General features: G+C 37.3%; 3 protein-coding genes across 5 annotated transcripts; 1 reads left to right on the top strand and 2 right to left on the bottom strand.

Moving 5' to 3' along the window:
• The first annotated feature begins 9,081 nt into the window (after window positions 1–9,081).
• Window positions 9,082–11,746, top strand: LOC104786900 (alpha carbonic anhydrase 2-like). Its single transcript, XM_087452729.1, has 7 exons — window positions 9,082–9,442; window positions 9,601–9,818; window positions 9,906–10,015; window positions 10,707–10,809; window positions 10,909–11,076; window positions 11,343–11,396; window positions 11,512–11,746. The coding sequence occupies exons 1-7, from the start codon at window positions 9,343–9,345 to the stop codon at window positions 11,587–11,589; spliced, it is 831 nt and encodes a 276-aa protein (XP_087308855.1). The 5' UTR covers window positions 9,082–9,342; the 3' UTR covers window positions 11,590–11,746.
• A 1,539-nt stretch (window positions 11,747–13,285) lies between these two features.
• LOC104786898 (mediator of RNA polymerase II transcription subunit 20a) lies at window positions 13,286–15,307 on the bottom strand. Its single transcript, XM_087450103.1, has 3 exons — window positions 15,140–15,307; window positions 14,592–15,003; window positions 13,286–13,674 (listed from the first exon to the last, which is right to left on the bottom strand). The coding sequence occupies exons 1-3, from the start codon at window positions 15,151–15,153 to the stop codon at window positions 13,441–13,443; spliced, it is 660 nt and encodes a 219-aa protein (XP_087306229.1). The 5' UTR covers window positions 15,154–15,307; the 3' UTR covers window positions 13,286–13,440.
• A 5,051-nt stretch (window positions 15,308–20,358) lies between these two features.
• LOC104789259 (receptor-like protein 7) lies at window positions 20,359–23,663 on the bottom strand. 3 transcript variants are annotated; one of them, XM_087450102.1, is made up of 2 exons: window positions 23,055–23,190; window positions 20,359–22,131 (listed from the first exon to the last, which is right to left on the bottom strand). In XM_087450102.1, exon 2 carries the CDS (start codon window positions 22,054–22,056, stop codon window positions 20,545–20,547), a length of 1,512 nt encoding a protein of 503 aa, XP_087306228.1. In that variant the 5' UTR covers window positions 22,057–22,131; window positions 23,055–23,190; the 3' UTR covers window positions 20,359–20,544. The 3 variants fall into 3 exon arrangements, with proteins under 3 accessions (XP_087306228.1, XP_019101471.2, XP_087306227.1); XM_019245926.2 differs by having other exon boundaries at window positions 23,021–23,158; XM_087450101.1 differs by having other exon boundaries at window positions 20,359–23,663.
• Window positions 23,664–26,106: the final 2,443 nt, after the last annotated feature.

The following is a 26,106-nucleotide window of genomic DNA, read 5'->3' as shown; positions in this document are numbered from 1 at the left end:
TTTATTTGTTTCTAGTCGCCATGATGTAAGTAATAAGAATAATCTAGAATGTTCAACAATAAATTAAACTACTACTCAAGTTATAAACAAACTTATTATTTTGAAGTCATACAATGTGTTCGATCATATTGGACCGTCTTAAGTATTTCTTTTGAGTTTTTTTTTTTGGCACTAGCTATGAGCCTATGTATGATACGATAATTCAAGGTATCCATCATTCTTTTCTTTTTTTTGTCACCCAGATCTCCATCATTCATTTGCTTATCATACATGAAAGTTTTGAAGTTGCTCCTTTAAGACCTTGCTTACGGCGAAGCGAAACTTCTATTTCTTTTACAAAATATATGTGTGTTTCAACCAATATACCAAACACCCATATTAATTAATATTAAATTATTAATTTAGACTAAAAATCAAACAGTTTTCCTCTCATGATTCAATTTCTATGTGTAACACCTGCAAACCAATTTTTGGTATTTTGGTAAGGGTGTCGATCGACACCTTCTAGTGAGGCATCGATCGACACCAATTGTGGCCGGTTTGGTCGGTTCACTTTTAATTGTCCGGTTTGCGTGGTTGGTTTAGGAAATCCCTAAAATCGAGTTTTAGAGGAAGAAAACGACCTAGGGTCGTGTTGTTTTGGGTTATTCGCCGTTTTTGAGAGAAAACACAAAGAGAGAGTGTTCTTGAGCTTTTGGGAAGAGATTGAGAGATTCCTTGCTGTTCTTGGGAGATCTAAGGCTGGGAAGGTGTTAGAAGCTTGCTAGGAGTGAGGGAATTCGTTCTTGTTGGTCAGAATCTTCTTGAAAGAGGTGAGTGCATGACCATGGCTGATCTAAGTCTTTGATTCCCTTGTTCTTGCTTGTTGTTGCTTGTTTGTGTGTTTTTCTTGCTGGGAATTGGTTGATACAGGTTCCTACGGAGGTATAAGGCTTGGGTTTTGAGTATTGGGCGATTTGGAGGAGATTGGGAGCGAGATTCGACTCTCGACTTCGCGCGGTTCGCAGTTGCAGAGGGAGTGTCGATCGACACCACTTGGTGTCGGTCGACACCAGCAAGTCAGGCATCGATCGACACTGTGGGGTAGTGTCGGTCGACACCGTTTAGCCAGTGTCAGTCGACACTAGGCTGGTGTCGGTCGACACCTTCCTTCCAGGGAGACGATGTTTGATTTCCTGGTTTGTGTGTTTGTTTGTTGCTTGTTTTGGAACTTTGGAATCATTGTTGCTTGTGTGTGTAGCCCAGTAGATGGGAGGATTGCCTCACTGAGTGTTTATCAAATACTCATGCATCTCAATTTGTGTTTGCGGTGCAGGTAAAGGCAAAGTGTGAACGTGGAATCAAGGCAATGAAGAGGAGGATGTTCTAGGGACTCGACTGGATGTTGTCTGGCATTGCTAGGTTGCTAGAGTTGGGTTATTAGAAACATTGCTAGGTTGCTGGTTCCATGTTTCTTGTTGTTTGGTATTGGAATATTGCCCTTGCTATAATATTGGAATGTTATTGGTTATTATTGGTCTACTATTGGATATTGATTTATGTTATTCCGCTGTTGTTTGTGAATGTGGTTAGGAGGCTAGTGGGTATGGGACCACTAGCTGTAGTTTATTTTTATATATATATATATATATATATATTATTTATTTATTATAAAAAAAAAAAAGGGTCGGTCGTTTCATTTTGGTATCAGAGCCCTTACGGTTCTAGGTTTGGGTTCACTAGGTTTCTGTTGTAGATTTTTGGGATTGCATGTCTTGATTGATTATGTGAGTTAGTCAATTGTGTGTGGCATGGAGTCCTAGAACATCCTCTTCGAGCCTTCAATGAGATTCCACGGTGAGTTATTGTTATGTTTCTTTGTGTGGTATTGATTTGTTTTCTGCTTGATAGCCTCTGTTCTTGGAAGATCAGTGGTTAAGGTGTTTGAGTTGTTGGTTGTGGACGGGGACGTGGTTGTGGTCATTGTCGGGCGGGTCCCGAGGCCAGCGAGTGTGTGGTCCAGAGTTCCACGAGGAGGTACGTCAGAGGGTCGCAAGCGTATCAGGAGGGACCAGAGGGGGTTAGCCGGTGAGCGTGCCGGGGGTGCTGGGAACCCAGGTGTGGGGTTGCAGCAGGTGGAGCCCAGGGTCGAGATGATCGCTTGGCGGATCTGTTGGCGTGCTGTTGGAGCGGTTACCGAGAGGGGTACCAGTGTAGGCTCCAGTTGTGCCGCATGTGGCGGGGTGCAGTCGAGGGCTGCAGATGTTGAGGACTTTCCACCTTATGTTAAGAGGATGGAGCGGTTGTAGATGACTGGTATGAGATTATTCTCAAGAGGTATCGGGCCTAGAGAGGCAGATAGGTGGACATATGCAGTTGGAGCATATATTTTTTCTGCTTGGTGGTTAATCGAGTTGGATATTATAAGTTGAGTGGGCAGGTGTAACATTGCAATGTTATACTCAGAACACAAGAGGTAGTTGTGTCGAGAGATGTTTATAGTCGTTAAAGATTGTTGCTCCTGAGGGGATGGTGATTCCCCTGAATACCGATAGCTCGAGGGGCTGAGGGCTCCAACAGTGGCAGAGGGGATGTTGTTCTCCTGAGGGGATGAGTAGTTTCCCTGATACCGAGATCTTGAGGATTGTGGTCCAAGAGTGAGACGGTATAACTCGAAGACGCTGGTCTGAGAGTGAGATCGGTATGACTCGAAGGTTGCGACCTAAGAGTGGAAGAGGTGGGAGCAAGCAATGTATAGAACGTGAGTATAAACACAACGACGAAATGTAGACCTCGAGAGTGATGGTGGTTTAATCTTGGATTTTAGGATTATGTTGGCCGATGGGCCAGGGTTTTATGAACCAGAGCGGTTATGAATGTGTGGTTGTTGTGCCAGGATTGTGAGGCCGGTGGTGCCGGAGTCCCGGGAAGGGGAGTTACAGCAGATTTGAGCCGGGAAAGGCATGTTTGCCAGATACATAAGTTCACGAGAAGCCTTCATGGCAGGATAAACTAATCGTTACGACGATGTTGGATGAAGTTCATTGGAGATGGACAGGGTTGCTAGATTCAAGGTTTTGGTAAGCTTGTTGGAGGGAATAAGTCAAGTGGTTTGAGTTAGCGGCATGTAAAGCATTTGAAGCGGTGAATCAGAATATGCGAACGTATGGTACTTGTTTGTTTTATTACGTTCGTATTGATGATTTGCTGTGGAGAATTGCAAAACGGAAAGCTATCTTTGGAATAAGCTAACTTGTGGAAGTTTCCCTAACTGGCAAGTTACTAGAGGTTTTTGGAGGAACAAGAGGGTTGATATTCAGGTGGCGGCGAGTTGATGTCGGCATACTTGAGTATTTGTTTAGTTGAGCCAAGGAAGTAACTAGAGGGTTTATGGAGCAAGGGATTCATACGTTCTAGTGTATCACCGTGGAGAGCACCGGTGTTGTTTGTTATAAAGGAGGACGGAAGTCTCCGCTTGAGTATAGATTAATGGGGTTTCAACCGGGTTACCGTGAAGAACAAGTACCCTCTCCCAAGGATTGATGAGTTGTTGGATCAGTTGAGGGGTGCTACTTGGTTCTCCAAGGTAGATCTGGCGTCGGGATATCATCAGATACCAATAGATGAGGCAGATGTGAGGAAGACTGCTTTCAGGACGAGGTATGGGCACTATGAGTTTGTGGTGATGCCCTTCGGATTGACTAACGCGCCAGCAGCGTTTATGAGATTGATGAACAGTGTGTTTCAGGAGTTTCTGGATGTATCTGTCATCATTTTCATCGACGATATTCTGGTTTATTCTAAGAGTCATGAAGAGCATGCAGTGCATTTGAGGGCAGTTTGGAGAAGCTGTGGGAGTAGAAGTTGTTTGCTAAGTTGAGCAAGTGCAGTTTTTGGCAGCGTGAGATGGGCTTTCTGGGTCATATTGTTTCTGCTGAGGGGGTTTCAGTAGATCCAGAGAAGATTCAGGCTATCAGGGATTGGCCTAGACCGCAGAATGCCACAGAGATCAGAAGTTTCCTTGGTCTGGCAGGCTACTACAGGAGATTTGTGCAGGGGTTTGCAAGCAGAGCACGTCCTATGACTAAGTTGACAGGGAAGGATGTTCCTTGTGTCTGGTCAGAAGAGTGTGAGGAAGGCTTTGTAAGCCTGAAGGAGATGTTGACTACTGCGCCAGTGTTGGCTTTGCCTGAGCAGGGAGAACCCTATGTGGTTTATACAGATGCATCTAGAGTTGGTTTGGGGTGTGTTCTGATGCAGCATTAGAAGGTGATTGCCTATGCTTCGCGGCAGTTGCGGGTGCATGAAGGCAACTATCCTACTCATGACTTGGAGATGGGTGCTGTAGTTTTTGCCCTGAAGATTTGGAGATCTTATCTTTATGGTGCAAAGGTACAGGTGTTTACAGATCATAAGAGCCTGAAGTATATATTCACTCAGCCTGAGCTGAATTTGAGACAGAGGCGGTGGATGGAGCTTGTGGCAGATTATGATTTGGAGATAGCCTATCATCCTGGTAAGGCTAACACGGTTGCAGATGCTCTGAGTCGGAAGAGGGTAGCTTCGGCTCAGGAACAGGAGATAGAGTCTCTGGTAGGGGAGATCAGTGCGTTGAGCTTGTGTGCTGTTTCACAGGAATCGTTGGGTTTGGAAGCAGTAGATAGAGCAGATCTAAGGATGTGGTTGGCTCAGGAGAAGGATTTGGGGCTGGTGAATGCCTCTAAGGATGTGGATTCGGAGTATCAGGTCTCGGATAATGGTACTATCTTGGTGCACGGTCGGGTTTGTGTGCCCAAGGATGAGGAGTTGAGACAGAAGATTCTGAGAGAGGCTCATGCGAGCAAGTTATCCATTCATCCAGGAGCGACTAAGATGTACCGTGACCTCAAGAGGTACTATCATTGGGTCGGGATGAAGAAGGATGTGGCTAGTTGGGTTTCGAGGTGTGATGTGTGTCAGCTAGTGAAGGCTGAGCATCAGGTTCCTGGCGGGTTACTGAAGAGTTTACCCATTCCTGAGTGGAAGTGGGATATAATCACCATGGATTTTGTGGTAGGATTGCCAGTGTCACGGACTTTTGATGCTATTTGGGTCATTGTGGACCGGTTGACTAAGTCAGCACACTTTCTGGCCATTAAGAAGACTGATGGAGCAGCGGTCTTGGCCAAGAAGTATGTGAGAGAGATAGTCAGATTGCATGGGGTGTCAGCGAGCATTGTGTCTGATAGGGATTCTAAGTTCACTTCGGTGTTCTGGAAGGCATTTCAGGCGGAGATGGGCACTAAGGTGCATATGAGTACAGCTTATCATCCCCAGACAGATGGACAGTCTGAGAGGACGATCCAGACGCTGGAGGATTTGCTGAGGATGTGTGTCTTGGATTGGGGTGGCCATTGGGCAGATCACCTGAACCTGGTAGAGTTTGCTTACAACAACAGTTATCAGGCGAGTATTAAGATGGCTCCTTATGAGGCTTTGTATGGGAGGCCATGTCGTACACCATTATGCTGGACTCAGGTGGGGGAGAGGAGCATGTTTGGTGCTAGTTTTGTTCAGGAGACCTCAGAGAAGATTCGGGTTCTCAAGCTGAACATGAAGGAGGCTCAGGATAGGCAGAGGAGTTATGCAGATAGGAGGAGGAGAGATCTTGAGTTTCAGGTAGGAGACAGAGTGTACCTCAAGATGGCCATGTTGCGGGGTCCGAACAGGTCATTGTCAGAGACTAAGTTGAGTCCGAGGTATATGGGTCCATTCAGAGTGATTGAGCGGGTTGGACCAGTGGCATATAGATTGGAGTTACCTGAGGTTATGCGTGCATTCCATAAGATTTTCCATGTGTCTATGTTGCGGAAGTGTCTCCGTGAGGGTGAGCAGGTGTTGGCTAAGATTCCTGAGGATCTTCAGCCTAACATGACTTTGGAGGCGAGACCAGTGAGGGTTCTCGAGAGGAGGATCAAGGAACTTCGGAAGAAGAAGATTCCTTTGATGAGAGTCCTGTGGGACTGTGATGGTGTTGAGGAGCAGACTTGGGAGCCTGAGGCAAAGATGAAGGCAAGGTTCAAGAAGTGGTATGAGGAGCAAGCCGCGACTTGAGCTTGTTTAGCCTGGTCCCATCTGTAATCCGTGGCTGGAGCGGGAATGGAGTATTCCAGCCCATCTCTCTTGTTACTCGGTCGCTTGGGGTGGTTGGTTGTGCGACTCAGTAACAAGATGAGGTGGTGTTGGGGTACAAAGTTTCCGTGAGGCGGGGTTGTGAAGGAAAGTTTTCTGAAGGAGAAGTTTCCAAAAGTGGAAAGTTTCCAAAAATGGAAAGTGCTAAATATGGAAAGTTTTATGGGAGTTAGAATTTGTCCATTTTAGCGGTGGAGAGCCTTAAAGGGGGCTTGTGTGTGGCCTTAGTGGCGGACTTTTGAGTCAGTGTGCCGTGTGCGGCGGTCTTTTTAGACAATGTGTGGTCTTTGTGACGGGCTTTTTAGCCAGAGTGTCTTTGTGACGATCCTCTTTAGGACATTTGTGTGGCCTTGGTGGCGGTCCTTTTTAGGACATTTGTTTGGCCTTTGTGGCGGGCTGTTTAGCCAGAGTGTCTTTGTGACGGTCCTTCGGGACAGATGGCCTTTATGGCGGGCTGTTTAGCCAGAGTGTCTTTGTGACGGTCCTTCGGGACATATGGTCTTTGTGACGGTCCTTCGGGACAGATGGCCTTTGTGGCGGGCTTTTTAGCCAGAGTGCCTTGGTGGCGGTCCTCTTTAGGACATTTGTTTGGCCTTGGTGGCGGTCCTCTTTAGGACATTTGTTTGGCCTTGGTGGCGGTCCTCTTTAGGACATTTTGTTTGGCCTTTGTGGCGGCCCTTGTGGCGTGTACATGATCCTTGTGTGGTCATGAGGTATTCCAGTGAGGGAATATGTGGTTGGTAGGACATTGAGATGTTTTTACGCGAACCACGGGAAGGAAACCTGGATAGGGATAGGACTCAGACGTGTTCAGAATCGTTTGCTCGCGACTCTTGAGGGACTTAGGTTATCCTAGTACTGCCATATTCAGAGACTTTGTGGCTCGGGAGTATGGTTGGTATATCGACTTCGGATGACGATCCGGGGGCGCGCTGTAGGGTGGCAACCCGAGAGACGAGTTTGGACTTTTCCTTATATATTATGGCATGCGGGCTTCGGCCTGATGAGGAGCCAATAAAAACTCAAGGTTTAGGCCTATGAGTAAAGGAAAGTCCAAAAAGTCAAGAGCAAATGACGCCTGGAGCGTGAGTCTATCGCCTAGAGGTGACCTTCTGTAGATCGGTCGGAGGAGTGCGGGCCGTGGAGACGGTTGCACGGGAGTCCTTGGCTGATGGTTGTTCGAGATTTGAGGACGAATCTAGATTGGTGGGGGAGAATTGTAACACCCGCAAACCAATTTTTGGTATTTTGGTAAGGGTGTCGATCGACACCTTCTAGTGAGGCATCGATCGACACCAATTGTGGCCGGTTTGGTCGGTTCAATTTTAATTGTCCGGTTTGCGTGGTTGGTTTAGGGAATCCCTAAAATCGAGTTTTAGAGGAAGAAAACGACCTAGGGTCGTGTTGTTTTGGGTTATTCGCCGTTTTTGAGAGAAAACACAAAGAGAGAGTGTTCTTGAGCTTTTGGGAAGAGATTGAGAGATTTCTTGCTGTTCTTGGGAGATCTAAGGCTGGGAAGGTGTTAGAAGCTTGCTAGGAGTGAGGGAATTCGTTCTTGTTGGTCAGAATCTTCTTGAAAGAGGTGAGTGCATGACCATGGCTGATCTAAGCCTTTGATTCCCTTGTTCTTGCTTGTTGTTGCTTGTTTGTGTGTTTTTCTTGCTGGGAATTGGTTGATACAGGTTCCTACGGAGGTATAAGGCTTGGGTTTTGAGTATTGGGCGATTTGGAGGAGATTGGGAGCGAGATTCGACTCTCGACTTCGCGCGGTTCGCAGTTGCAGAGGGAGTGTCGATCGACACCACTTGGTGTCGGTCGACACCAGCAAGTCAGGCATCGATCGACACTGTGGGGTAGTGTCGGTCGACATCGTTTAGCCAGTGTCGGTCGACACTAGGCTGGTGTCGGTCGACACCTTCCTTCCAGCGAGACGATGTTTGATTTCCTGGTTTGTGTGTTTGTTTGTTGCTTGTTTTGGAACTTTGGAATCATTGTTGCTTGTGTGTGTAGCCCAGTAGATGGGAGGATTGCCTCACTGAGTGTTTATCAAATACTCATGCATCTCAATTTGTATTTGCGGTACAGGTAAAGGCAAAGTGTGAACGTGGAATCAAGGCAATGAAGAGGAGGATGTTCTAGGGACTCGATTGGATGTTGTCTGGCATTGCTAGGTTGCTAGAGTTGGGTTATTAGAAACATTGCTAGGTTGCTGGTTCCATGTTTCTTGTTGTTTGGTATTGGAATATTGCCCTTGCTATAATATTGGAATGTTATTGGTTATTATTGGTCTACTATTGGATATTGATTTATGTTATTCCGCTGTTGTTTGTGAATGTGGTTAGGAGGCTAGTGGGTATGGGACCACTAGCTGTAGTTTATATATATATATATATATATATATATATATATATATATATATTATTTATTTATTATAAAAGAAAAAGGGTCGGTCGTTTCACTATGTTGGCATATCTATGTTGTTTCATTCTTTTTGTCCCCATTCGCCAAATAATTTTGCTCCTCATCACATCAATGTAAAGGAGAAACTAAATATGCATATCTAAGTAGTCAAGCATGCCGTCTCGGTTGGCGTTGAAATAATCTAAGAGGAAAAGAAAAAAACGTGACGACTACTAGGCTCGCGTACAAAACTGTAATGAACTTATAATATTATCAACTATGGGATTGGTAAAAAAAACATCTAGAATAGTTAACAAAAATTGGTAAGGAAATTAAGTTGAGTACAGTAAATAGATAATTGAGTGAACGTTTGTTCACAAATTAATTGAGAGTAACTTAGATTAGAGAAGAGCAAATTTGAGTTTGTTTTTATAAACAGGAAATATGAATTTTATTTTTGAAGGATAAAAATAAGGAGCTAAAAATAAGAGAAATATATGTTTGTAAGTTGTAATATTAGATTATTTCGTTGTTGCTCTTGTCCTCTCTTTTCGTTTCATCTAAGTGGAGGGAAGTTTTATCCTCCATTTTTTACACAGGGTATAGCAAACAAAAACTACGTCTTTTATAGACTAGTTTAAAAAAGAAGAAGAAGAGGGACGTAGCAAAATTCTTTTTCTTTATTTTATTTGCAAATCTTAGATATTTCTATTACAAACACTTCATATCCTATATATATCTTTACATCCAAGATGTTTTCTTAGGTTAAGAAGAATCATCCCTCTCTTAAACATGGATAAATCTTCAATAAGGTGCTTCTTCTTTGTAATTCTCACCATCCTCGGCACCATTGTTTCGTGTTCAAGTGCTGCAGAAAATGATAGAGAAGTTGGTAAGCCATATGATTGATCATATCTTTTTTTTTTTTTTTTTTTTGAAACTTAATTGATCATATCTTGATTGTTTTTTTTTCCCTACAATAATATATGACGCCGTACAAGTTTTCTTGTTTGGAATTTATAAAACAATTATCTAATGCATTTGATGTAGAGGATGAAAGCGAATTCAGCTACGAGCATAACAAAGAGAACGGGCCAAAGAACTGGGGAAAACTGAAACCAGAATGGAATATGTGCGGCAAAGGAGAGATGCAATCTCCAATTGATCTTATGAACAAAAGAGTTAAACTTGTTTCTCATCTTGGAAAGCTTAGTAGAAACTACAAACCTTCTAATGCCACTCTCAAAAATAGAGGCCATGACATGATGGTATATATTTTACTTACCCATATTATATTTATCCCTCGTTTATAAATTTTCATACCTTTATATGTAACTCGTATCTATTTTACTCAGCTGAAATTTGGAGAAGAAGGGGCAGGAAGTTTTAAGATCAATGGAACTGAATATAAACTCCTACAGCTTCATTGGCATTCTCCCTCTGAACATACTATCAATGGAAGAAGGTACAAAATTATATTCTAACTTTTAATCATTTTGTACCTTTGTTCATTGGCATTCTCCCCTATAGTTGGCATATTTATAAACTATAGTTGGAAAAGGTACAAATTATTTATAAATTAGAATATTATTTTCCTTGTTAGTATACTAACTATATGACCTACATGATGTGCAGATATATAAATTAAAGATTTGTTTATCATAATATATGTAGTTTCTATTAACACATACCAATAGTTATATTTTTGATAAAAAAATAACATACTAATAAATTTAATTATTATTATAAAACAGATTCTTATATAACTTTCTTAATATTTTCATTACACTAGATTACAACCCGCTCAATGACTTGTTCTTAATTTTCCTTAGTTTAAATATGCAGTGAAAAATTGAATTTATATTTCTTGAAGTTCCATTATTGTTTTATAAATGCCTAAAAATTGAGTATTGATTATTGTTTTATAAACGTTTTTATACCCACGCGCTCATACATTCATAGTTGTCTTTTTTTTTTTTTTGACATTACTCATATACATTCATAGTTGTGTCTTGTGTGTAATAATATGCATATATAGGAATAAAAATTAACAAATAACATCACGTTTTATAAAAATATTAAAATATACTGTATTTCTGAAGGACAGGTTTACTTGTGTTAAAAATTCTTTAAATATGGTATATAATAAATGACAGGTTTGCTTTAGAGCTGCACATGGTTCACGAAAGCAAGAACGGAAGTATGGCTGTAGTCACAGTTCTGTACAAAATCGGAAGACCAAACTCCTTTCTCAAATTGGTATAAATTGCCAGAATTATTACCTATTGCCAGAATTAAGCTTTTAGTTATCTAAATAATAAATATCTTTAACCAATTTTTGTATTTTGTTTTTGTTAGTTGGAACATAAATTGGTGGCCATTACAGACCAACATGATGCCGAGAGAAATGTAATAATGATCGATCCAAGTAAAATTAAGACTGAGAGCAGGAACTATTATAGATATATTGGATCACTTACCACTCCTCCTTGTACGCAAAATATTACATGGACCATCTTAAAAAAGGTACTACATATATATTATTCTGTTAGATTTGATTGGTAACTTGTATACAGTTTTGTTGTTACAAATCATAATTAGAAGTTTTTTTTATTTCATATGTTTTTTTTTTCTTTTTTCTAATAGTGATATCATTTAGGTTTTTTTTTTTTTTTTTTTTTTTTTAATGTCTTCTATAGGGTTTAGTTTAATCAATATTTTGTTCTCTTTAAATTTTGTTCTTTTCTTTTAGTTTTTATATCGTTTAATCAATATTTTTGCGTAACTTGTAGATACGAACTGTGTCGAAAAGCCAAGTGAATTTACTCCGAGTAGCTGTTCACGATGTGAGTTTTATTTAAATATTTATGATTAATAAATTTCACAATATGACAATGCTAATGAAATATTACAACTTATATCGAAGAAGTGAACTATATATGTTTGGTATACAATTTGCAGGATTCGGATTCAAATGCGAGGCCGGTTCAACCTACAAATAAGCGTGTGATACACTTATACAGGCCAAAATCTTCATGATTATTCAGTTTTTCTTTTCCATGATAAATAGTGTAAATTTTAGGGACATTGTGGTGTATAATCAAATAAAATTTGATAATTTGTCAATTGACAACCAAAAAAATTGTAAGAATTTTCTCTGTATATACAAGAGTACCTTAGTGCACTTATAAACAAACACACATATATATATATATGTATGCTTTCTTTTTCCTTTGTCTTATATTTATAATACATTAAATAATCCTCTATCACTCTATCTTATAATGTCTTTTCATGAAAACCATATAAAATATACTATTTTTCTTAAACCTTAAGCATATATATATATATATATTGTAAAACCTCTATAAATTAATAATGTTGGGACTATGACATTTCTTAATTTATAGTGATATTATTTTTTCTATAAATTAATATTTATTATCTTATAGTATAAATTAGTAAAAGAAATATGTTTTTTAATTGTTTAATTATTAAAAATTATGAAATTGAAACAATTTTACAAAAATAAGATTAGACTTTAGAATGTTATTATGATTTTGGAATTGAAATTTGAATATTTAGAAGAAAAAAATTATTGACAATAAATTACAAATACTATAGATAAATTCACTTATACATATGTCATACATAAATCCAAATTTATTAATAATAATCTCAATTGGTATCAGAGCCCTTACAGTTCTAGGATGGTTAAGTGGATGTTTTAGAGCGGTTGAGGAATTTAATTGGTTGAATTATCTTCCTATTGCTTGATGCATGAAGTTGATTATGAGTAGTTAGTCAATTGGTTGTGGTATAGAGTCCTAGTATCATCCTCTTCGAGCCTTCAATGAGATTCCACGGTAAGTTGTTTTATGTGTTGTTGGTTGTGTAGTGTTTTTAGCTTCTGTATAGGAGGTGCAGTTGGCTATTGACAAATTGTTGGAAAGTAGTGGATCATGCCGATATTGGGAAATACCGTTAGCGGTGATTTGTGAAAGTTGATGTGTTGGAAAGGGATTTCCGAAAAGTTAAGTTGGACACTTACTTCGTCCAGGGTGGCTGGAGTGCCACCCTTTAACAAGATGTTTCGTAGCTTATAAAACTATCAAAATAAAATGATGCGTATTTGAAATTGAAAATTTTAGCTATTTTATTTCATGTTATAGAGTAGGGGTATTTTATAACATTATATTCTGAAAGTACAACATAATAATTGTTTTATATATATGAATTCTAGGATAAAATTCAATTTTTAAAGCCATATATTATATATATATATGTATAAATTTATATGATTACTAAATTATGATATAATTAAGATTATATTTTATATGGAAATTTCAAAAAAAATATATTATTTTATTGAATTTTGTTAATTTTTACACTATCCAACTCTGCACCATCAAAATTTAACAATTTATTGTGTTCATTAATTTATAAAATACTAATTTATAAAAGTTTTACTGTAATTTTTAGGCTTTCAATATGTCACCCACGGGTCTTGCGGATTGATTCATCACAAATTAAACTATTTTGGCCCATCGCAGGGTGTGATGTGCCTAATGAGACGGTCGGCCTGCTTTAACACCTTTATTTGCAGTCAGTTTTGGCTTTTCATGTACAAAGAAGGGTTCTCTCCAGATCGTCAAAAAAAAAAAAAGGGTTCTCTCCATTTTTTTTTACTTGGAAAAAACGATCTGTGTCATTAATCGAAATTCAAACAACAATCTGCTACAATCTCATTTTTATTTCCTGGAGTTAACAAAGAAACTTGGTCTATCAACTCTTTCTCAATGTTTCTTCTACATAAAATGTCTAGCGATATCACTAATATTGCGAAACGCAGAAAGTTTTTTACCAAAGATACAAAGCTGTGTCTTTTGTTTAGCCTCTAACAGCTTGAACCGTAGCAATCATGTGAGCCATCACGAGAGCATATCGAACAGCGGTGTGTTGTGGAGTGTAATTGTCTCCAAGTCCAAACTCCCCAAAGTTGAGATCTATGTTCACAAACTTACCAGGCAACGACCTTTTAGACAGAGCTTCATGCCATATCTCCAAGAACTCCTCCATCACTTTTCTTGACTTTTCCATTGATGATATAGGAAGATACTCCACCTGCAATGATACACACACAGTCTTTAGTTACAAGATATACAACACACAAACTCCAAATTGAGATTACAAGAAACAAGACAAACTGGATTAAGAGAACTTCAAGATGCATCAAATAGGATCAAGGATCATCACCAAAAGGGAAGCTCCATGTACCCTTTTGGTGATTAGATTAGCATTGAGACAATCGGGATAAAAAAAAAGCAAGGGTTTCATCATCACGATGCATCAACATAGTTACACAAAACAATACTGAAGAAACTTGTAGATGCATAATCAATATTGTTCCATTTTTATAACACTTTAAATATCATCAAGGATGTTTACCAAAAGAGATTACAAGAAACTTTCTTAAAAAAAAAAAACAATCTGTATAAATAAACAAGACTTTCAACTTCTAAATGCATCACAATTGTTCAATATCCATCATCCTTCAATATCCATCATCTCTCTTAATATTGTAACTAGCACCAAAAGAGATCACAAGAAACTCAGTTAACAATATACAATCTAAAACATGGACTTCATCAACTAAACGCATCAAACATTGTTATTCACTAGTCTCAATCGCTCAAGCTCCAACACTGAAATTAGCATCATGGATCATCTCCACCAAAAAGAGACTACCAAAAAAAAAAAAACATTGTTCACTTTTCTTCATCTATGTTAACATTGGCATTCACCTATCTCAATTGCTAAAGCTCTAACACTGTAAAATAGCATCAAGACCCTTCATCACCAAAAGATATTAGAGAAACAACTCCGTTAGCAAGTATCATCACCAAAATATTCACCATATCTATCTTTCACCATGTTATTCATCTATCTCAATTGCTCAAACTCTTAACATTGTAAATAGCATCAAGAATCATCAAATGGGTAAGGAGATTACAAGAAAAAAGCTAAAAACTTTGTTTTACCTCCATGACGATTCCTCTAACATTCTCAGAATGAGTAGGAACAACTTTACCAACTCTCAATCTAAAATCACCAAGCTGATACTGAAACCCTTCAAAGTACAGGGCAACTTTGGATTTATAAGACTGAAGCCTCTCCATGATCAATTGAATAGACGAATCAGCTTCAAGCACAATCCTCTGAGACCTGATGATGAAGTAGTACTTGTTGGGCTGATCAGCGAGCGAGATCCCAAGGAAATCACGAGGGAACTCGGCTTGGTTGGTTTGGTCTCGTAACAAGGGTTTGTAATAGTTGAGGGTAGCTTTCCATCTTCCTTCTTTGACACCATTGATGCTCTCTACGCATTGTGTAGCTTCGTTTAGGATCTGGCTGCTTACTGTCGAGCCTTGATTTGGCTGCCAGTGTAAAACCCTAGAGAACCAAAAAAAATAAAACCCAGAGATTAATTAGTAAAGGAACGAAAAAAGTTGGAGAATTTGAAGGATGTATGAATGATTTGATTTGATATGATATAATTCAGTTTCTGCAAATCGCATCAAAATGTTACCATTTGACAGGCATTGTTGTTGAAGGAGGAAGACGAAAGCTACAATTTCGCACCGAACCCAACCAACATTAAAGTATATAAACAAGTGCGAATTAAAAATCTCTATATACTTATTATTTTGGCCTAATTTTAACTAGATTTGATGTCGCATATTAGGAAAGTACTACTGTATTTTAATAACTACGAATAAAAAGTTTATATTAGTTTTTTTTTTTTTTTCAACCATTGGACCACAATTGGCCGGCCCATTAGCCAAATTCCTATATTCGTAGAAACCGATCCCGGATGTAATAATGTATTCTACAATTGTACTTACCTTCTGCCACTGCACTAAGTCACTTCACAGTTTATATTAGTTTATAAAATAATAAAATAATATTTTAAAAATATTTAATAGATTTAATTTATTGGTTCATAGATCTTTAAAAAACAATAACAAACTCTTTTTATTTCGTTCAAATGTAATTTTTTATACACAATTCCCCACATAAATAATATTCTATCTATATCAAAATTTCTATTTACAAAAAAAAAAATATATATATATATATAAGAGAATTTATCTCCTTTTTTTTTTTGGTTCTACACATATTGCTCAAATTCAACATACAGCCCAATGTTAGCAAATTCAGATCTAATTTAATCTATATAAAAAATATTAACCTATAAATAAACTTTCACAAAAAAAAAATACATAATTTAATTGTAAATTTGGTATATAAAGTTAAGATATATAACATGTTATACGAATAACTGCAATGGTGTTATTATTAATATCAATCACTATTATAAATTTGCTATGAAGATCTCTAAACATAAACGCATCAATTTGTAATATTGGATTACATGTCAATATAGGTTTTGTTGGGGTTACTTTACCGAATTTATAATTAACGAATTTTGATATTGTATTCAAACCAAAATAGTGGTACCGGCTGCATCTAAATTAAATATATAACATTATAAAATGTATAGAATATAAAATAATTTTTTTACTATTATTTTGTAGCTAACAAATTTAAATTTACGTAAATATTTTCCCGTGTTATACAGCATGGATGACTATCTAGAATTTTTTAGAATTACATTTCTACATCCCAATTATTCCTGAAACAACCCAACACCTTTTAAAAAAAAAATACAATATATAATTAAGCATCTCATACTACTTAATTAAACCATCATACAACAATAACCCATCAACAACCAATATGCACAGCGGAAACATACCAACAATACAGAACCAACATATCATCATTACAATAACATTCCTATCCATTATATCCAACAACCTAACATAACTCTATCAAGGGTTCCAACATAAACAATATAACCAACAACACACAAACGAGACCCTAGATCATCCTCCTCCTCATCGCCATGATTCCACGTCACATACCTGCACACCACAAACAACAATTGAATTGCGTAATTATTATCATAAATACTTAGTGAGGCAATCCTCCCATCTACTGGGCTATACACACAAGCAACTGAGATTTAAATGTTAAGCAACATAAACAACACAACAAACCAGGAAAACAAGCGACAAACAAGTTGGTGTCGATCGACACTGACCTCTACTTGGTGTAGACCGACACCCACCTGGTGTCGATCGACACCGACCCCGCGTTCTGCTCGAAGCCGATCATCAAATCTCTGTTTCCAACCATCTCCAACCCGTCCCAAACTCACCTGAAAGCTTCAGGAACCTATGGGAACTATAACACAACCACCACAAGCAAGAACAACACCACAAACAACATAGAACAAGCAAAACATAAGAGATCTCAGGCTTAGATCAGCCATGGTCATGCACTCACCTCTTTTGCAGGAAGATTCTAACCCAAAGTGACAAATCCAACACCTTAGAAAGCTCCTCCCACGAACCTAGCTCTAGATCTCCACCCACAAGAACAGATCTCTCCAAAACAGCCAAAAATAACCCAAAAACCTCTAAACTCTCAAGCTCTCCCCTTTCTCTCTTTTCTTCTCCCAAGCGGCGACCAAAACTCTCAATCCACGACCCTAGGTCGACTTTCTCTATAAATACGTCGGTTTGACACTTTAATTGAACCATACCGAACCAAAACGATGAATTAAAACAACCCAGTCAAACCAAAAATTGATGGTATCGTTCGACACTCCTCTTGGTGTCGATCCACACCCACTCCCAAAATTCCCAATTTGGTTTGCCGATGTTACAATTCCATTCCTTTACACCATTAATAATTTAACAAAGTTTTCCCTTAAACTTCAAAAACAAATTAAAGAGGGGTTATTGAATTAAAAAAGATTTACATACCTTAAAGATTATATTTTTCAACATTATGATAAAATGTAAATCTCTTATACTCCGTCCGTTTCAAAATATATGATGTTTTGAGTAAATACACGCAGATTAAGAAATGACTATTTTAAAAAAGTTTAACCAATCGTAAACAAGACTGCATAATATAAAGTATTAACTAATCTAAAAGTAGCATAGAAAATTTAAAATACCCTATATTATGAAACAATATAATTTCTCTAAAACATCATATATTATGAAATGGAGCGAATATATACTAATAGAGAAACATTTTCAAAGAAAATGTTGATGTCAATATTACAAAGCTCGATACACTAGTTAATAATTTACTCTCATTTTGATATTTTATTTACAGTTACATGCCATTGTGTTTTTATTACAAACCAAAACTATTCTTCCACAACTACCACTACAGCTACATGCCATCAGTTACAAACCAAAACTATTCTTCCACAACTAAACATTCATTCCAAATTTTGTTTTATAATGGCATATTCAAACACCAAAAACACATTTCCTCAAGAATACTCATACATCATACCTAAAAATATCCTTTTTATAAAATAGATATATTCAGATTTCGAAATTTAATTATATTTTTCCAAAATTATATGTTTAATCTAATATTCCTCTACTTATAGGAAATCTTTAAAAACCCAAAAGATTTAAATGGTATAATCAAAAATATTAAATGATTAAACTAGATTATATCCAAAAAAATGAGTTTCAAATCCGATTGTTACTAACAAATAATAAAATTAAATAATTTAATTATTGAGAAATATAATGTATGTTTTTTTGTTTCCATAAGAAACATGCAAAATAGTTCTGGTTACTCGATAAAACATAAAATATATGAATTTGAATTTTAAAAACACAAGAAAACATTACCTACCGTAAATGGTCACATTTTATCAATATTTTCTCCACTGCGCTAAAAAAATTTCCACGTTCAGTTATTTTACGGGTGAAACATTTTTTTTACAAGAAATAAACGCAAATTTGAATAAAACAAAAACAAACCAGAAATAGCAAGTATCAGCCGTCTGCTGAAGGATCAGTGTCGACCGACACCCCACCTCGACAACCCGAAAACCTTAGGAGTGTCGACTGACACCTCCACCTGGTGTCAACCGACACTTGCCAAAGTTCTCGCGTCATCACCACCTTGGTGTCAACCGACACTTGTCAAAGTCCTCGCGATGTCACCACCTTGGTGTCGATCGATACCAAACCCGCAGTCACGTTCTCCTCGAAGCTGGAGGTATGTTATCCGCCTTCCACCGCCTTCGATGCAGCCAAGGCTTACCCAAAAGTCACAATAGGCCACAGGAACCACGAATCAACCAAACACAAGCAAGGAATCAATCAAAACACTCTTAGAACATAGAAACAGAGAATTATCAAGCTTAGATCAGCCATGGTCATGTATTCACCTCTTTAACAGGAAGTTTCTGACCTACAATAACGAAAAAAACACCACAGCAAGCCTCCAACACGTTCCTAGCCTCAGATCACCACTCTACATGAACAGATCTCTCAAACAATGGCTTAGAACTCTCAGGAAACTCACAGGAACTATTTCTCTGCTTTGAACTCTCTGGAAAACGACAATGAGTGGCTACAGAACCCGTCGAACTTTTCTCTAAAATATCCCAGTTTAGGGCTTCCCAAATCCAACCGTTTTAATTTGACGATTAAAACTAAACTGACCGAACCGAAAAAATTATGGTGTCGACATAGGAATTGGTTCACGGATGTTACAATAGAGATTTGTCCTCTTTAGTGATCAGAACAATCCCAGCTTCAAATACACAGTAAAATTGCATATCTGCCCAAGCCAATCCATATTCACAATCACTCTATCCAGCTTTTTATACACTACACCTTCATCCGTCTTGTTACACCACGTGAATAACGAACATTGAGACCCCATATGGCCATACCAGAGAACCAAATTGAATAACAGCTTGAAAAAATCTCTCATGTTTGAAATAACCGTTGGTATAGTTTCAAAACTTGAGTGTTCCTCCAACACTAATATCTCATAAAAGTATCCAAAAAGCATCTCTCCACAATTCCCTCTTTTCCTCGACAAGCTTTGAAGCCTGTGCGAATAAACAACAAAATTTACTTGGACGATTCTCCACCAAAATTTACTTGAAGCACCTTAAAACGAGATGGTGATGCAATACACACTTGTTCGTAAACTAATTGTTTGTTCTGTTTTCTTCTCTCCGAAGGAGAAAACTTCACACCAAGCACCTTCGTTGTCTCCCTCTTTGTCCTTTTGAAATAGAGACGAGTAGACGACACAACTATTTCTCCCTCCTCTGTTCTAACTCTTTCTCCAATAATAAATTGGAACAACAACATAAGAGTATCTTTTGGTTCTTATGCTATAAAAGGGGATTAAAGGGTTCCACGAGCACAAGAGGTTCAAAGATAATTAGTGTCAACAAAATAGGAAGGTTTTTTAGTTTATGTAAAAAAACTCAATAACAATTTGCCCAGGATGTAAAATTAATGGTTTCGAATTACAAGCACTCTCACCTACGAAAGCTTTGGGTTGATGTGACCTTTTATCTAACTTGATTTACAGCAATTCTCATTCTGGGCAAACTCCATCGCCGAAAAGGTGGTGTTTGAGTTTGAGTTTAGGCAATAACCAATGAGTTTGTCTGTTTATGTTTTAAGAGCAACATTAGAATTTTCATGCCTTAATGTTGGAGTTTTGTTTTGGTGAAATCATGCATTAAATGGAGCTAAATATCATACTAGGTGAGATAATTAGATATATGTATATACTAAAGTATAACTAAACGACAAAAAGATAATTAGATATACTAAACCACTATAGTCTCTTTTAGTTTGGTATATTAAAAAGGAAAATTCATGTTACTATAAGTTTACTAAACAATTAATTTCATTTCTTCTAAGAAAAATATGTTTTCAATATACCCACACATTCATCTTCTAGTAATACATAAAACTTGATTCATCACACCGCACGTATGTGTTTTCCTCATGAAATACAACATAATATTTATGAAATTTATACAGCAATTTCATTGAAGAGAGGTACGCCTGGCCGTCATTTCTTAAACACCGGTTGGAGCACGTTCTGGTGCCCTCTTGCTTGCTTTGGCCCAAAAGTGTTCATAAACCACTGATTCTTGTACGAAGCCACTATGTATCCCGTCGCTAATCCAAATACAACTCCAAGTGCAATGCCTAAACATACTGCTATCCAACTCAATGGTTTTTCTTCTTCTTGTTCTTCTTGTTCTTCTTGTTCGGGTTGTGGTGGTGTAGTCGCTTTGATATCTCCACAAACATCCTTAAGGGAGTGACCATTAAGTCCGGGGTTTCCCTCGTATGATGAGCAGTTTTGTCGCTGAAACTGTGTGCCTTGTGGTATAGAACCTACAAGCTGGTTATGTGAAACGTTTATCCACTCAAGAGAAGAGAGAGCCCCAAGCTGAGTAGGAATCTCACCAGAAATCTTGTTTTGTGACAGGTCTAGTGACTCGAGATTTGTCAGGTTTGCCAAAGAATATGGTATGTGGCTAGTGAACGAATTGATTGACATGTTGAGATTACGAAGCTCCTTCAACAGACCAATAGAATCAGGAATTTGGCCATGGAGTTTGTTTCCCGAAAAATCAATGGACGTGTAGATTGTAAGGACTTGATCCATCTCCATTGACACTCCTTTACTCGTCAAGATAAGTGAAGTGTAGTAACGGTATGTACGAGTGTTCCTAATGTACTCTGGTTCCATATTATAATCTCTCTCGGAGGACATCACAGTCCAGTTTACGAAGAAGTCGGAAGGCAATGTACCGAGGAAGTCATTATGTGATACATCAATGATCTTCAAGTCAGGAAATCCAAAGAAAGCCCCATCAGCATTATGTAACGTACCGTGAAACTTGTTAGAGCTGAGGACAAGAACTTGAAGCTTTTGCAATGAATTCAAATGGAAAGGAAACATGTCGTTGATTCTGTTTCTTCCCACATTTAGAACTTCCAAAGCAGAACAACCAATAAGAGAAGCTGGCAGTTGTCCTTCTATTCGGTTGTAGCTGACATCAAGTGACCCTAAGTTCTTGGCGTTCATAAAGATTTCAGGAAGATGTCCGCTGAGCATATTGTTACGGAGGTTTAGATCAAAAAGATAACTCATCTGAGTCTCTAAACACCAAGGAACTGACCCGTGGAGGTTATTGTCTGATAGATCAAGGACGTACAAAGAGCGTAGTTCACATAACGATCGAGGTATCTCTCCGGTGAAGTTATTCTTAGAACCAAGGAAATATAGAATAGACTTGGTCGGGATGAAGACCGGTCCTTGAAAACAATTTGACCTTAGATCCACACTAAGGATTTGACTCCCATGATAAGCTTTGAATGATCCGTTGTAACCGGTGAGAGAGTTGTTAGAAAGATTCACATCAGACAACTTTGGAAGTGTCCACAACCAGTCTGGTACTTGTCCTTTGATTTTGTTGTTTGAAAGGTCTATAGAGGCTACATTCCTTCGGTATTTTATGAACTCTGGGAACTCAGTGATGTTGCAGCCTGGCAAATACAACTCTTCCATTTGTGATGTAAGATCTGAATCAGAAGTGATATTTGCTGTTGAGACGGGGACTCCCAAGAGTGCCAACAATATTAACTGCTTTAGAGGCAAGAAGATGTTTAAGTCAACTGGACTGATTTTATTGTAATCGTTACGGTTAATAATCTTAATATATTGTATATTAGGTAACATGGAGATATTCTCAATCCCAACGAGGTCCTTGTGTTGGCTATAATCCAAATAGATGTGTGTCAATGAAGGGATCTTGACTAGGGATGGAAGGGTGGCTCCGGTAAAAAAATTCTCACACACACCAAAATATATTAATTTGGAGAGTTGGCTAATGTTTGGTGGAAAAGAACCAGTGAACTGATTGCCAGAGAGAGCGAGTGAACGTAGTTGGGTAAAATTGAGTATTGTACTTGTCAAGTCTCCACTAAGCTTGTTTCTCTCAACATTAAAATAGGTCATTTGTTTTAGATTGCCAATAGAAGATGGGATTTCACCAACAAAACCATTTGAAGAAAGATCAAGATTGGTGAGATTAGAAAGGTTCCCAAGTGAAAAAGGAATCTTCCCTGAGAACTTGGAATAGGAAAGGGTCAAAGAAACCAAATGTTTGAGGTTACCAATGGAGTCGGGTATGGTACCTGAAAAGGCTGTGTTGTAAAGGCTTATCTCTAACAAAGAGTTATTTTCTTGAAAATTGGGAAGGTTGCCTTTTAGATTTAGATTGTAGTCTAAGGCAATGGACTCTAACTTGGGAATTAGAAAAATACTGCTTGGAAACTCTCCAAGTAGGTTGCACTCGACAAGGTGTAGCAATCTTAAAGACAACATGTTTGAAAACTCATGTGGAACTTTTGTGGAAATGTTCGAGAAGCTCATATCCAGTTCTCTAAGGTTACTCAAGTTTTGAGCAAGTAGACGAAGAAAAGATTCATCAATAGCAAAAGATGAATAAGAAAGATCGAGAGACACCAACTTGGTTAGCTGAAGAAGCTTGGTTGGAGTTGGACCTGAAAATGATGAACGGGCGAGGTTAAGTCTTTCTAGCTCCATGAGTTTATCAAAACCAGCTGGGATTGGTGAACCAGTGAAATTGTTGTAAGCCAGGTTCAAGTCACGGAGATGAAGTAGTCTGAAAAGACTACTGTTGGATACAAGTTGGCCATGGAGACAGCTGGAACTAAGGTTTAGTCCGACAACATTGCCTGACGTAGCATCACACGTGATACCATCCCACGAGCAACAATCACTATTATTCACCCATGATGTTGTCTTCGGATAAGAGGAGACATCAAAATAAACAAAAGTAGGCTTCTGAATCCCAAACTCCTTCTTGAACTCAAGAAGAGCATCCATTTGGTCTTGATGACACAAGTGTTGTGTAGCAGAAACAAAAGTGTTTAGAAAACTTGAAACGAAGAAAACGAAACAGAAAGAACGAAGAGAGAAGCTCATTTTTTGATTAAATAAGAAAAATTTCACATTTGTGAAAAGAAAAAGCATTTGAGTAGTGATGGTATAGATTATTGCTGCTGGATACCATATATATTAAAGAGAAATTACAAAGCTCCATCGACTTGACGACAAGAAAAGAAAAAAATAAACTACATCGACTTAATAGGTTGAAGCATATTAATTATTGAGTCTTTCTTTCAGTAGACAAAAGCATGATTGCGACTTGTAAACTCGTTCTCGCCACCGAGAGGTCAATCTTGTTAAGAAATTTAGAAATGAATGAGAAAATGAAATTTGGAGTTTAGTGATGGGAAAAATAAAAACCAAGTGCCGTGTGGCAATTTTTGGTGATATGCCTTGCAAGTTGTCTTGTCCAACATTGCATTTCCAAAATTTGTATAATTGCGGGGTCGACAACGCGTATGGTTGGTGACATCAGAAGTGATAGCATGAGAGAACATTTATGCGTTCTTACTTATAAAGTAGATTTTTTTCATTGGGTATGTATAGCAGTATTTTACAGTAATTTAAAACTTATAACAATGTAAAATTTGAGTATAAATAATAAAATAATTTAAAATGTAAATAATAAATTTATAGAAAACATTTTTGTCAGCTACATATTGTCGGCGATGATGTTTATTTAGCAAAATGATGGTCTGTTATATTATATCACTTAGTAACGAAGATGATTTAAGAATCTCACAAGCAGTTGGAGTTTTTTTTACTGCCAATGGTCTACAATTTGGAAGTGTATTGCTCTGAGGTGGGGGGGCTCTTGTTGGTGTGAATTCTTCTAATTTGGTTTATCTGTGCAGATGAAAGATGATCGTGTCTGCATCGTTAAAGTATTTGAGGGATGTCTCTCGGATGCAGAGGACTCACAGCAAAACCGATTGAATTGAGATTCCTCCTCTTCCAACTATTGCACCTTCTATTTTATATTCTCTAGTTCTGCAGTGTTCTTTTGTAATGATGTATGTTTTAGATTTCAGTCTTCTGTTTTTTTTTGTTATATCTTTGTATTTTGTAAAAAATTGAAAATTGGTATGAATCGAATCTTTACATGTTTACCAAAAAAAAAAAAATAATAACGGCAGTTACGACCATTCTACGACTCTTCATCAATCCCCACCTCAGTAGGGTGGGCTGAGAGTGTGATCATCCAATACTATTTTTTTGATGGAAAATACTTATAAAAAAGGTTTATATTTGGTTTTAAAAGCCTAAATTATATATATAAGGCTCATCTTATCATATAAAGTTTGGTTTTTAAAGTTAGTAATTTACCAGATCTTGACACATGTTAGTTTTAACGATAAGATATCAAAGTTAAAAACTCACCAGATCGTGACACGTGTCAGTTTTAACGATTAAATATCTAAATTAGTAACTCATCATAGTGTCAATTTTAACGATCAAAAATCACAGTTTTCAAGCTTGCTAAAACGATGCATAAGATAATTGTAATCTTATTATATTAAAAATAAACTTTGTTAACCTAAAAGGATAAGGATTGTAAATACACCCCTCTATATAAGCAAATAGATGATGATATATTTTTCACCAAACAAAATAATTTCGACTAGTTTTTTTTTTCTTGGTAAAATTTTGTTTTTTGTTTTTTATTAACCTTTTGTTTGACACATCTTTGTTTTTGAACAAGTCTTGAAGGAAATTTGTTTGTTGTCTAATCGAAGCAACTATATTAAAAGATTCCTAGATATTACCACATGTTTTCGTCGTCGTTTCTTTGAATTTTGTTTCGTTTCTCAATTTCATAATGCATACTACGCAATCTTTGACTTTTAAGTGTTAACAAAGTTTCTTATGCATAATAACTAAGGTTTTAGGGATTAACAAATTTCTCACGGTGTTATTATTATTTCTATTAATTTGCAGGACAAATAGCATAAAAAGATGAATATACAAATGCAAGATAACAACAGAGATTATATAACACTAGATCAACAAAACAGAAAGCGTTCTTATCGTCGAACGATAGTACGTCTTACAAGAGAGTGCGAAGCAAGAAATTTTTTAAAAAACAATGAGCTTATTGGAAGAAATTTTCACATAAATAGAAAAGGGATTAAGGAAAATATACAGAAAATTATTGTTTTCTAAAAAATGTACTCACTTCTATATAAACATAGATCGTCTCATATTATTCATCTAACAAAATAATTTATTCAAAATGCTTTCAACTTTGTTCTATTTGAATTATTTGAGATTCATATATTACCGTGCTTATAATTTTCTATTATTTCATAAATTATGTCAAATTAATTTTCTTCTAATTTCTCAACCTTGATTGGTCATAGACCTTTTTTTTTGTGCAAACATAGTTGTTACCATTCGTTCAATCTCAAAAGGAGATAAAGAGGAGAAGATTATCAACCTAATGGTTGTATAAATAGGCTAATCAAACACAAGCCTACAACAAACATAGATAGACTGGAAAATATAAATCGTTGTTGATAGATCCATAGGAGCTTAGAGACAGAGCCTACATCATGGTGTGTCAAAGAAACTTCCATGAAATACATTGGAAAATTTAATATTAGTTACTATCAAAAGATTTTGTGACGTTGGAAAAGAGTTTTT

The sequence above is a fragment of the Camelina sativa genome, chromosome 5, assembly GCF_030686135.1.
Source record: "Camelina sativa cultivar CO46 ecotype springtype chromosome 5, ASM3068613v1".
Classification (NCBI taxonomy): domain Eukaryota; kingdom Viridiplantae; phylum Streptophyta; class Magnoliopsida; order Brassicales; family Brassicaceae; genus Camelina; species Camelina sativa.
This window is presented reverse-complemented; position numbering and strand designations above follow the sequence as displayed.

Coding starts and splice junctions, on each gene's coding strand:
- LOC104786900 (XM_087452729.1), top strand. CDS start 9,343: ATGGATAAATCTTCAATAAGGTGCTTCTTCTTTGTAATTCTCACCATC. Junction 11,077..11,342: donor CATGGACCATCTTAAAAAAG/GTACTACATATA, acceptor CGTAACTTGTAG/ATACGAACTGTGTCGAAAAG. Junction 11,397..11,511: donor TCCGAGTAGCTGTTCACGAT/GTGAGTTTTATT, acceptor TACAATTTGCAG/GATTCGGATTCAAATGCGAG.
- LOC104786898 (XM_087450103.1), bottom strand. Junction 13,675..14,591: donor TTAGAGGAATCGTCATGGAG/GTAAAACAAAGT, acceptor GTATCATTGCAG/GTGGAGTATCTTCCTATATC.
- LOC104789259 (XM_087450101.1), bottom strand. CDS start 23,547: ATGCTTTTTCTTTTCACAAATGTGAAATTTTTCTTATTTAATCAAAAA.